The 12,803-nt window shown below is 38.1% G+C and overlaps 1 protein-coding gene across 3 annotated transcripts in view; it reads left to right on the top strand.

The window, feature by feature from the left end:
- The window catches only part of TLK1 (tousled like kinase 1), a 128,882-nt gene that overhangs the window by 109,192 nt on the left and 6,887 nt on the right, over positions 1-12,803 (top strand). For all 3 annotated transcript variants that reach the window (XM_077830012.1, XM_077830014.1, XM_077830013.1), the window contains 4 exons: positions 21-110; positions 902-1,071; positions 3,190-3,325; positions 12,414-12,525. In XM_077830012.1, coding sequence (XP_077686138.1) covers positions 21-110; positions 902-1,071; positions 3,190-3,325; positions 12,414-12,525 — 508 coding nt within the window. The remainder of the gene's footprint in view (positions 1-20; positions 111-901; positions 1,072-3,189; positions 3,326-12,413; positions 12,526-12,803) is intronic.

Raw genomic sequence — 12,803 nt, 5'->3', positions numbered from 1 at the left:
TCTTAAACATCTTCTTTTAGACATGCCTGCAGAGAGTATAGAATACACAAAGAACTGGATCACCCCAGGATAGTTAAACTCTATGACTACTTCTCCCTGGATACAGATACGTAAGTGAAATGACACTGGTTTTAGAACATTCCAAGTATTCTTAATACCTTACTTTTATTAAAATGAAGACTGTATTTGAACATTAAGGGTGAGATCCTCACCTCAGCTCTGACCTCATTATCTAAAATGACTGGAGCAATAATGTAAAGGGGCATTAAAAGCCCCAGTTCTGGCTGGTAGAAAATTCCCCATGGTGCAGACATTGTGGAAGACAGTCGTAAGGCTGCCTTCTGGGGACGCCCTCGTATAAGGGGCATGTTGGGATGGACTGCAGCACACAGTGCTGCAAGTGAGTCCAGGTAGCACTGTAGTACATAGGACAGCCCAGGGAAGCTACTGCAACTTAGACAGACCTCCAGGGCTGTCTTAGTTACACCAGGGGCTTCTCCAGTTCCCTGTGCAGCCAGGATTAGGAGTATCCATAACCACTACCATGCTTCCCTTGGGCTGTGCCTTTAAGATACCCAGCACAGAATTTCACTGTAAGAGATTACACTGTGTTTTTTATCAAGAAACTTGTCTAAGTATGCAAAAAGGAAAGTTTTTACATGGCCTCACTAATATTTGTGTAGTCTCTTTTCTGTTGAATACAAATGCTTTGATGTTGGGTTTTTAATTAACTAGTTATGCCAGTTTCCCTTAATTAAAAAAGCTAGATTATTTTATTCATATAAATGAAATTGTTAACTTGTCATTATCAGTCTTTAATTTTTTTTCATATGATTGTGCAGTTAGATGGCAATTTGTACTCTGCCTTATCTGACGCTGTATTTCTGAATTTTTACTCTAGGTTTTGTACGGTGTTGGAGTACTGCGAAGGCAATGATTTGGATTTTTATCTCAAGCAACATAAACTGATGTCAGAGAAGGAAGCTAGGTCCATTGTAATGCAAATAGTAAATGCACTACGGTATCTCAATGAGATCAAGCCCCCTATTATACACTATGATCTTAAGCCAGGTAAATGAAAAAAGTTACAGCAGAAAATGCAATAATTTTGTTCTCTCGTATTTTATTTGTAATCCGTGTTGGAAAATCTCAGATTAATTTCTGGTTGTCAGTTCTTAAACATCTCCAAAATCCATCTTTCTCTTACATCTTTACAGCTGAAACCTTTGTCTGTTCTTTGCTAACACTTGCCTCAACTCATTAATTATTTTGTGATTTTAATTTATGGGGTAAGTCCCTGTCACAAGGTGCAGCCCTCATCGCCAGACTGGCGCCTCCTGCTGGTCATGCTGGGGATTAGCTCAAGGCAGATGCCCACATATGCGGTCTGCACACCAGCACTCTGTCTCTGCTCCTGCCTACGGCTCCTCTATTAGCTCCCAAAACGGCAGCATCCTCTTCTCAACTCAGCCCTCTGGCTAGATCGTCATCTGTTTCCCCCTTCCAGGAGGGGATCTCTATCCAACAGTTGAGCCACTTCCCCAGTGACGAGTTCGGGGGGAGACCCAGGCCAACCCACTAATGTTGCCCAGGAACTCAGTAAGTAGCAGCCTCCTGCTGCTGCTCTATAAACTCAGTCAGTGCTGCTATATTTCCCTGGGCCACTTCTCCGTGGCCCTAGCACCTTCTTTGCCCTTACCTCAGGGCATTCAGCTGGGCTCCCTGCAGCAACTCACCCTACTCATCCCTTTTATCTGAGCGTCCCTTTTATCTGAGCCTTCGGGGCCTGGGTTGCTCCCTGCATCTCCTCCCTAATTGGCTGTACTTCACAGAGCCTCTCTGGGCTGCTGGGAGGACTCACTTCCATTACTCCTTCCTGGGCAGGGCATGATTAACCCCTTTTATGCCTGTGTGGGGTACATACCCCATCACAGATCCAGAGAACATGACGGACACCTTCAGAAATACAAAGAAAATAATTTTTTGTTTCATTCCCCTCTGGTCTTTCCAGAATGCTGCTGTGAAAATCATTTCCCTTTATTGCGCATTTTCCTTGTCTACTCAAATCCTTTCACTGGCTATCACCTACATCTAGTTAAGGATTTTGCCTTCACATTGAAGTCTCTGTGTAATTGCACTCATGCCTACAAGTGTTGTCCTTCTTTGTTATAATCAGGCCTCTTTCCTAGCTGCTCCCTTTGTATCCTCCTTCCACTGTTATCTTCATGTCCTCTTCCATGCTATCCCCTTATGCCTGGAACGCTCCAATTTTTCTTGCATGTCTAATGACCATCATCTTTATTCAGTTCTCTCCTTAAATCTTAGTGGATGCGTCTTCCAATAGAGAAGTCTTCCAATAATGACTCAGCATAGAGTAAATAAAGTGAAAGTGACCATTTTAAACAGATTTACACCATCTTCTACCTTGGGGCTTCATTTGGCCATCTAGTTTGTTAGTACTCTCTTTGTGAATCTTAAATTGTTAACTCCTTAAGGCAAAGCTACATCAACTGTACAACATCAAGCTACCGCTTAATAAGTAGGACACTGTTAACATGGATTTCTTCTAGAGAGGATAGAGTTGTATGGTATGCATGCTCTTTTGCACAGTTCCAGGGATGACCGTTCTCATATAGAACAATTCTGAATATATTTTTATTAAGACAACTTACATTCTCTTTCAAAAATATTAAATTAAGATTGGTAAAAAAAAAAATTGTTTAAATAATGAATAAAGTATAATGCTAAAGAAAAACAAAAATAATACGAGAAATTCACTGTGCAGTTTAAAAACATGAGGGGGAGGTCCTTGGCCTGTCTGCAGCCCCTTTGCACTGTTTTTGCGGGGCATATAGAGGCTGGCCTTAAAGCCAATTTAACCAGCTTCCTGTGAATTCTGTGATGCTGGTAGAACATGTTTTTGGGACAATAAGTGGGGAAAAAGCACCATAGCCAGAGTTGCTGTGATCTGGTGTTTCCCAGCTACCCAGTCAGTCCCTTGGGGGGCCACTACAGTTGGGAGAAACTTAGAACTGCGCAGGGGGTCAGTGATTTGAGTAGGAGGGTAGAAAGGTGGTGTTCAGCTGTTTCAGCTGTATCAGGCACTGCTGCAGATTGAACCTATTAAGAAGCACTTATTTAGTATTTTTGTGATAAGATTGCACATTCATAATTTTTTGTTATTGTTAGGTAACATCCTTCTAGTAGATGGAACAGCATGTGGAGAAATAAAAATCACTGATTTTGGTCTCTCTAAAATAATGGATGATGACAGCTATGGTGTGGATGGAATGGACTTAACTTCACAAGGGGCAGGAACTTATTGGTAATTTTAAGTTTGGACAGATATGTTGTTTAAACTCTTATTGTTCAAATTTCAATAATGTAAAATCAGTTTTACACAGATATCTAGGATTAAAAGCATCAGATGTAAAATGGTGAAAGGAAAATGATTTATATGCAACATTTAGCCTGTGGATCTTAGTGCTCAAGAAACATCATAATACTGAATTTTGTAGGATGCATAATATAATAAAATGTTTATAGGAGTACAAATAACGTCTACAGTTACATTAGCTAATCTGTTTTCAAATCTGGGGATCAACTAAAGTAAGAGAGAATCACCCTGGCCCAAAGCATAGAGTTGGACAGTTAGGTGCAATATGAGGGTTTTAGTATGGGGTTTTTTCCCCCAAAGTGTTGGGTGTTGGAAAAATGAAGTTAGACTAGGAGGACCTTTGATTACTTCTAGTATGGCAATTCCTATATTTCTGTTTTTACTTCTCCTGTGGAAGTCAATTTATACTTCACTCATCATCTTCCAGGAAGGCAGCAGCCAGGATATATATTTGAACATTCTGAAAGAATCACCATTTTAGTTCAGAATGTTATAAACATGTTTTCCAAGAAGAAAATATATATTAAACCCTTTGACTTTTGGTAGTTCATGACAGCCATCCCAGGAGTGATGGGTTTGCATAGATGCTTAGCACTGGGAAATCTTAATGGGAGAAATGTTATCAATTCCAAGAACTTCAGATCCTCAGATCATCATCTTCAGATAGACCAAGTATACGCACACATTAAAATAATTCCTTTAGTCTTAAAGGTTCAGTTGACTGGAAAACTGACCAGCCATACTATATGTGTAGGGATAATATATATATTGCAGTTTTTATTACATATGTACATATAGGATAAATGTGCTGTGTTAGTTTAAAAATGTTATAGAGTGTTTTCCAGTATTGTGTATGTTAATTAAAATTTGTACACTAGGTTAGACCCTTAGGAGGACCTTTGAGAATTAGGCATTTCTCATATGCGTGCCTGAAATCTTCATTACCATGCAGTGAAATTGCAACATATGTCCTAAACGAAGCATTTTAAAAAATGTATGCCTAAATACATTTCCCAGATCAGCACAAGTGTAAAAGTCTTATGGAAAAGTAAGACTGAATACACTCTGACCTCTCACTTTATGCAAAAGCCCAAAAACTATGAAGGGCATGGCCAGTTTATATCTTCATATGACTATTTATTTGAAAAATGTATGTGGGAAGTGGAGGGGGTGCCCGCTTCTCCTGCTACTTGGAGAGTTTAAGGCCAGAAAGGACCATCAGATCATCTAGCCTGACCTCCTTCATATTACAGGCCACCAACACCATCCAGCACCTGCACGTTAAACCCAACAACCAAAATTAGACCAAAATATTACAACCCACAGGAGACTAGCCTATTCAGTGCCACAGACAGAGAATAGGAGGGACCAAGGTGCACCAGTGCTCAAGGCCCCAACAGTGGCAGGGAAATGATTAAATGAGATACAACTAAATAATCATGCTACGTGACCCACATCCAGACTCTGTAGAGGAAGGCAAAAAAACTAGGGCTGTCAAGCGATTAAAAAAATTAATTGTGATTAATCGTGCTGTTAAACAATAATAACAAACCATTTATATAAATATTTTGGATGTTTTCCTCTTTTTCAAGTACATTGATTTCAATTACAATACAGAATACAAAGTATACAATGTTCACTTTATATTTATTTTTATTATAAATATTTGAACTGTAAAAATAAAAGAAATAGTATTTTTCAATTCACTTAATACAACTACTATAGTGCAATCTCTTTATCGTGAAAGTTGAACTTACAAATATAGAATTATGTATTAAAAAAACTGCATTCAAAAATAAAACAATGTAAAACTTTAGAGCCTACAAGTCCACTCAGTCCTATTTCTTGTTCAGGCAGTCGCTCAGACAGACAAGTTTGTTTACATTTGCAGTAGATAATGCTGCCCACTTCTTGGTTACATCACCTGAAAGTGAGAATAGGTGTTCTCATGGCACTGTTGGAGATGGTGTTGCAAGATATTTACGTGCCAGATGCAGTAAAGATTCATATGTCTCTTCATGCTTCATCTACCATTCTAGAGGACGTGCATCCATGCTGATGATGGGTTCTGCTCAATAACAATGTTCATTTTCATCATCTGAGTCAGATGCCACCTACAGAAGGTTGATTTTCATTTTTGGTGGTTCAGGTTCTGGAGTTTCTGCACTGAAAACTTCTGAAAGCATGCTCCACACCCCATCTCTCTCAGATTTTGGAAGGCACTTCATATTCTTAAACCTTGGTTCAAGTGCCGTAGCTATCTTTAGAAATCTCACATTGGTACCTTCTTTGTGTTTTGTCAAATCTGCAGTGAAAAAGGTGTTTCTTAAAACGAACAACATGCTGGGTCATCATCTGAGACTGCTATAACATGAACTATATGGCAGAATGCAATAGAACAGGAGACATACAATTCTCCCTGAAGGAGTTGAGTCACAAATTTAATTAATGCATTATTTTTTTAACCAGAGCCATCAGCACGGAAGCATGTTCTCTGGAATGGTGGCCAAAGCTTGAAGGGGCATACGAATGTTTAGCATATCTGGCACGTAAATATCTTGCAATGCCGGCTACAGAAGTGCCATGTGTACGTCTGTTCTCACTTTCCGGTTACATTGTAAATAAGAAGTGGGCAGCATTATCTCCCGTAAATGTAAACAAACTTGTTTGTCTTAACAATTGGCTGAACAAGAAGTAGGACTGAGTGGACTTGTAGGCTCTAAAGTTTTACATTTTGTTTTTGAGTGCACAAAAATCTACATTTGTAAGTTGTGCTTTCACGATAAAGAGATTGCACTATGGTATTCGTATGAGGGGAATTGAAAAATACTATTACTTTTGTTTATCATTTTTACAGTGCAACTATTTATAATTAAAAAATATAAAGTGAGCACTGTACACTTCGTATTCTGTGTTGTAATTGAAATCAATATATTTTAAAATGTAGAAAAACATCCAAAATATTTAATAAATGTCAATTGGTATTCTGTTGTTTAACAGTGCAATTAAAGCTGCAATTAATAGCGATTCATTTTTTTGAGTTAATAGTGTGGTTAACTGTGATTAATCAACAGCCCTAAAAAAGCCCCCAAGGTCACTGCCAGTCTGACCTAGGGGAAAATTCCTTCCTGACCCCGCATATGAGAATCAGTTAGACCCTGAGCATGTGAGCAAGAACCAATCAGCCAAGCACCTGGGAGAGAGAATGCTTGATGCTGCCTTAGAGCTCTGTCCAATATCTCATCTCCAGCTGTGGGTCCTCCCTAATGTTTCAAAGAAAGGAGAAAAAAACACCCACCCAGAATATACTGGGGAGCAAATGAATAATCCCTTATTGACTCCTACTGGTTGCCAGGTGAAACCCTGAAGTATGAGCTTCAGATGCATAAGACATAAACCAAAAGTGAGCCCCAGGGCAATTGAGCCCTTCCCCCTAACACCACGAGCAACCTCATCATACAGTAGCTCTCATAAATTTGTTCTGCTCTCTCTTAAAAATAATAAAGTTGCTTGCCTGCTCAACTCCTTTTGAGAGGCTGTTCCAGAACCTCATCCCTCTGACAGAAACCTTCTTCTGATTTCCAGCCTGAATTTGTTCATGGACAGTTTATATCTACTTGTTCTTGTGCCAGCATTGTCCTTCAGCTTAAATAGCTCTTCACCCTCCCTGAGAGCAATCATATCCCCTAATGTATTTTTAGAGAGCAGTCATATCTCCCCTGCGCCTTTGTTTTACTAGACTAAACAAGCCATGTTCTTCCAGTCTTCTCTCATAAGATGGGTCCTCCATTCGCCTTATCTTATGGGCCCTCCATTCCCCTTATTCCTACTAGCTCTTCTCTGCACTTGCTTTAGTTGAAATTAGTCTTTCTTGAACATGGGTAACCAGAATCATACCAGTATTCCAAATGAAGTTTTACCAGTGCATTACATAATGGCATTAATACTACTTTATCTCTACTGAAAATGCCTCATCTGATACTTCCTAGGATCACATTTGCCTTTTTCACAGCTGCATCACACTGGTGGCTCATAATCATCTTGTGATAGACCCACACATCCAGGTCTCTCTCCTCCTCTGTCACTTCCAACTGATGAGCCCCCAGCTGAAGCAGAAATTCTTATTGTTGGACCCTGAGTGAATGACTTTGCATTTTGTACCATTGAATTTTATCCCATTTCTCTCACTCCCGTCTTCAAGTTCATCCAGATCTTCCTGTATAATAATCCAGTCTTCCTCTGTATTGACAATGCCTCCCAGCTGTGTCATCAGCAAATGTCATCAGCACACTTATACTTTTTATGCCAAGGTCATTAATAAAAAATGTTGAACCAGATTGGCCTCAAGACTAATCTTTGAGGAACTCCCCTAGTAACCTCCCTCTAGTCCAATAATTCACCTTTTAGCATAACCCACTGCCTTCTCCCCTTCAGCCAATTACTTATCCACCTTACAATGCTTGTACTGATCCCTATATTCCCTAATTTAAGAAATAATTTCCCATGTGATACTGTTGTCAGACGCTTTACTGAAGTCCAAGTATATTGGTTTACTGCACTTCCCTTATCTAAAAAACCAATTATTTTCTCAAAGAAGGAAATCATGTCAGTTTATCATGTTCTACCTTTGTTAACCCTTATTGCATTACATCCCCTTTACCAGTTTCCTCTATGAATGTAATTACTCTTTCCTTCACAACTTGATCTAAAACTTCACATATTACTGAAGTCTGACTAACAGGCCTATAAATGCCCAGATCACTTGTTTTCCTTTTCTTAAATAGGTATTTTCCAGTCATATGGCATTACCCCTGAATAGACAGATTTATTAAATATCCTTGCTACTGGACTAGCAATGTCATATGTCAGTTGTTTCAGTATTCTGGGGTGGAAATTATCTGGTCCCACCGATTTGAGCACAATAAGATCTTTAAATTTTCCTCTACCTGAGATGTAGAAATTTCCACTTCTTGACACTCATTTCCATTACATGTACATATTCTGTAATGTCATCCTTACTGAAAACTGAGGCAAATTTTATGTATTTAGTTTTTGGGCTGTATCTAGATTATATTTAATCTCCATCCCATCCACACTGCATAATGGCCCAACCTCATCTTTCCATAGTTTCTATATAACTAAAAAACTTTTTATTTATTTAAATGTCCATGGCAAGAGCTAATTCAGCTTGACTTTTGGTAATTCTCGCTTTTCTCCTCCTTTTTCTAACCTCCACAATGTAGATCTTTGTTTGCTTTTTTTGCCTTTTCTTATTCCCTATAGGTTCTCTGCTTACTCCTAATAAATTTTTTAGGTGGTCATTCATTCAGCTGGGTCTCTAGCCTTTCCCTACAAGTTTTTTTCCCTTTTCTTGTGATGCAAATTTCTGATAGTTTTGTATAGTTGATCTGAAGAAATTCCAAGCAACCTCCACATTTAAGTTTTTTCTGCTCTTCATTACAGTTGACTTCTTTAACTAATTCTTTTAATTGACCAAAGTCTGCCCATTTACAATAAAAAATTATAGTTCACAACCTGGTTTTGATTATCTTTTCATTTAATTTAAATTGAATTAGCCCATGATCACTTGATCCAGGTTATTTCCTGTGATTTGCTCTTCTTTGATGTCCTCACTGCTTACTAAAAGCAAGTCTAAAATTGCATCAACTCTTGGTTCAGTGATGATTTGAGGAAGAAAACTGTCATCTGTCACATATCACATCCAGGATTACATGGGTCTTACCAATATTAAGAGCATTTGTTCTCCAATCTGTATCCAGGAAGTTAGTCTGTCATTATTATTGTTCCTAAACGTATTTGTCTCTAATAATATTGGAGATCTCTGTGTACATGCGAGTCTGACCATGGGGGTCTATAGCAGATCTCTGATACTATCGCAACAAGACCCTCTTTTTACAATCCTTCCATAAAGTGAATTTGAAACAGATTGTATGGACAAAACAAATTCTGTTTTGTCCATACAATCACTTTGTATTTCTTTAGTGTACCACTTCGTTGACATACAACCCTTACCTTTATTCCTCTCTTTCTCTGTCTCAAACAGCACATACCCTTCAGTACCTGTATTCCAGTCATGAATGTTCTGTAATCGCTATAATATCTGGTTTCACTTCTGCACCAGTAGCACCAATTGCTCCATTTTATTGTCCGACTCCTGGCATTTGTGTACAAGCATTTCAGTTGTTTCCCTCAGACCTCACCTGGTTTTCTTCCTTGTGATGTTCCACTACTACTTACTATAGCTTCATTTAGCTGATTTTCCTGTTCCTGTGTATTGAAGCCAGATGTGAAGATTTCACGAGTCTCTCCCAGTCTTGTCCCCTCATCTCCTGGTTTAAAGCCCTTCTTGTCAATTGTGCCACCTTTAATCCCAGAAATTGAATACCCCTTAATTAATACTACTTGGTTTCAGGAATAAGCCCCACACCTATTGATGAAAAGAGGGAGCACTTTAGGGAATTGTGTTTGCTATGAAATCTAATCATGTTAGAATATAACCTTAAAGAGTTAGTTAACAGTATACTGGCCACAGTTTTGTAATCATTGTAGACAAGGATAAATTAGATTCAGCATTGTCACCAAGACATGGTCGAACAGAATCAAGATTAGCTGACACAATGTGAAATACAACTTGCCCTTGTCTGCACTGACTGCAAAGTCATGGTCCGAATTGTGTTGGAACGTGCTTTTTAAGAGTCAGGTTAACTAACACATACATAAAATGTTATAACCAAGACAAGCCCTAGGACTTGCTCATGGCAGCCATGTGAGGAGGTAGTAGGAAACACCGTCGCTCTTGAAGAGCGAGGATATTAGCAGCTGTAGGGCAGGATTAGCAGCAGCAGGCTGTAGAGCCAGCCTGAGATACCCAAGGAGGGAAATTACACTCACACCCTTCCTGCATCCTACCTTCACTAGGTAGGTAGGAGGCCCAGAGACATCCCACCAGTGTATCTGTTCGGTGGTAATGAAGGCTGGGGATAAACCAGCTCTTCTTTCTTGTGCACTCAGGCACTTTTACAAAAAGCTATTATGATAAAACTACCTACAGAACAGGGAAACCAGTGAGTATCTTCATTGTTTATAGAAACTTCTTGGCTGGGATTTGCTGTGCCCAGTACCTCCCTGTTCTGAAAGTGCTTTTGGCTTTTCTACTCTTTGCCATAGCAGCCCTTCAATCCTGCTAGTGGGTGTGAAGAGTAAGTAGGAGGGTAGTGTTGGCCAGCCCATTATCCGCCAATTCTTCTGAGCACTTAGCCTCTTTTTGTTAGTTTACCTGCAGTAAGGAAAGAAGTCAGGGGCTCAAACTTAATTTTAAACAGAAAAGTCAACACTGTACCTGTCAGTTCTGTAGCTTTTTCCATTTACTAAGTTTTAAATAATAGAATTTGTTTTTACCTTTTTCTTTAGCTAACGAAACACAAAACCCCCCACATTGAAAAAACATAATTTAGGTAGCAAAGTCAAGCACTCAGTAGTTAGGAAATACTATATCCATATGGCAGGGGGAGGAGGGGGAGAGAGAGACACACATTAATATTTGGAAATATTTATGCCAAATGAAAATGTTAAATAATATGGATGTGTTAGGATTATTTTCACTCATTGTGATATCTCTCTACAACTTGATTGACTTTTTCACTTTCTAGTCACTGTGTCAGGCTAAAGGTATTCTCTAGTCCACAACTCTAAATAGCTTGTGTAAAAATGTCTGTGTATGTATTGTTTTGTTTCATTAATGTTTCAGTTTGGCCCTATATTTCGGTATAATTTATTATTTGCTGTGTTTCATCTTTTAAAATGATTGGTATATTAATATTCTGTTACTGGCATAATTATGCCTGTAGTCATTTATACAATACATACACATAAAATCACCTGACAAAATTTTCAATCTTGGGAGCCTAAAGTTGGGTGCTTAATTCCATATTTAGGTACTTAAATAAGTGGCTTTATTTTTTAGAGATATTAGGCACCTTGAACTATTTCTGATGTTATATCTACTTAAGCCTCTCAATATTTATTTAGGTGCCTAACTTTAGGGGAATCTGTTATTAAAATTTTGGTCCTTTACCTCTAGCTAGTCTGAAATGCCATGTGCACTAATTACATTATAAATTAGTACAAGTTCAAAAAATAGTAAGGTCCATGACCTTTATACCACTACTAAATTTCAACACATCACATTGCCAAAACGATTGGATTTTCTTTAGAAACTAGCTGTTTTCTGTCTCCTAGTATGTCTTGAAAAGGTTGATTCATAGAAGGAAATGCTGTAAGATAATTTGAAGAGGGAGTTACTTCATAAGGAATTTGTGTAAATTGTCATGTACAGAAGCTGAATATCTATGTTCATTGTATCTCTTTTAAACTATTCACTACCTACTGTGTGTACTATACAGTGTATTTTCATTTAATTGTTATACAATACGTTGCAGTAAGTCATCAGGTGTGAAGAAGGGACAGTAATGGAAGGGTTACATAAGTTTTAATGTTGATTCATGTAAAATACTGTATAGTCATTTTTAGAGTTTTCTGCTTCTATAATAGGTAGAAAATAATCTTGAGATTTATATAGACGTTTTAATAAATACATATTTAATTTATTTACCTCCTGTGAGAACAGGCAACAAAAAGGGAGGAGTATATATCCAGTCTAGGGCCCCAATCTCTAAATAATTAGTATCTCAGGCATTAGTTATTTTGCCCACTCCTAGGAATATGAGATAAAGAATAAGGTCTATTTTATTTAACATGAACTTCACTTTCTAAAAATTGAAATCTCACTGTATAGTTGATTAGTTCTATTACCTGTGTCTGACACTATGGACAATTGAAAATTACGTCACTCTTGATATTAAAAACAAACAAACAAACCCACAGACTTGAAATAACTGTACCCATGTTAAAGAATCAGGTGCAGTCAGAACTTTGTGTTTGAACATGTTCTAAAGATTGTGGGCTTACTTGCAGTGACAAGGTTTTGGTTTTACAGGTACTTGCCCCCAGAGTGTTTTGTAGTTGGGAAAGAGCCGCCGAAGATTTCAAACAAGGTTGATGTATGGTCAGTTGGAGTAATCTTTTTCCAGTGTCTTTATGGAAGAAAGGTGAGACAAAATGTGTTTAAAAACCTTGTACAGCTTTAAGACAAGCTTCTCTACCTATATTTCCACTACGCACTGAAATTGTGGTCATAAAGACCTTAAATCAATGTTACTTCAGTTTCTGAACATTGATACTATGTTCGTTGATGCCTCTTTCAAACAAGAGGTAGAGGAACAAATAGTCTAGCCTGACATAAAAATGTAATTTTACTTAAAAGTGGTGTTAGATATTTTTGTGAGCACACAGACAGTTTAAAATAAGATAAATTAGAGTGAAGATA

This window comes from Eretmochelys imbricata, chromosome 11 (genome assembly GCF_965152235.1).
Source record: "Eretmochelys imbricata isolate rEreImb1 chromosome 11, rEreImb1.hap1, whole genome shotgun sequence".
Classification (NCBI taxonomy): domain Eukaryota; kingdom Metazoa; phylum Chordata; order Testudines; family Cheloniidae; genus Eretmochelys; species Eretmochelys imbricata.
Note: the sequence above shows the minus strand (reverse complement) of the source record. Positions and strands in the feature narration are given on the sequence as shown.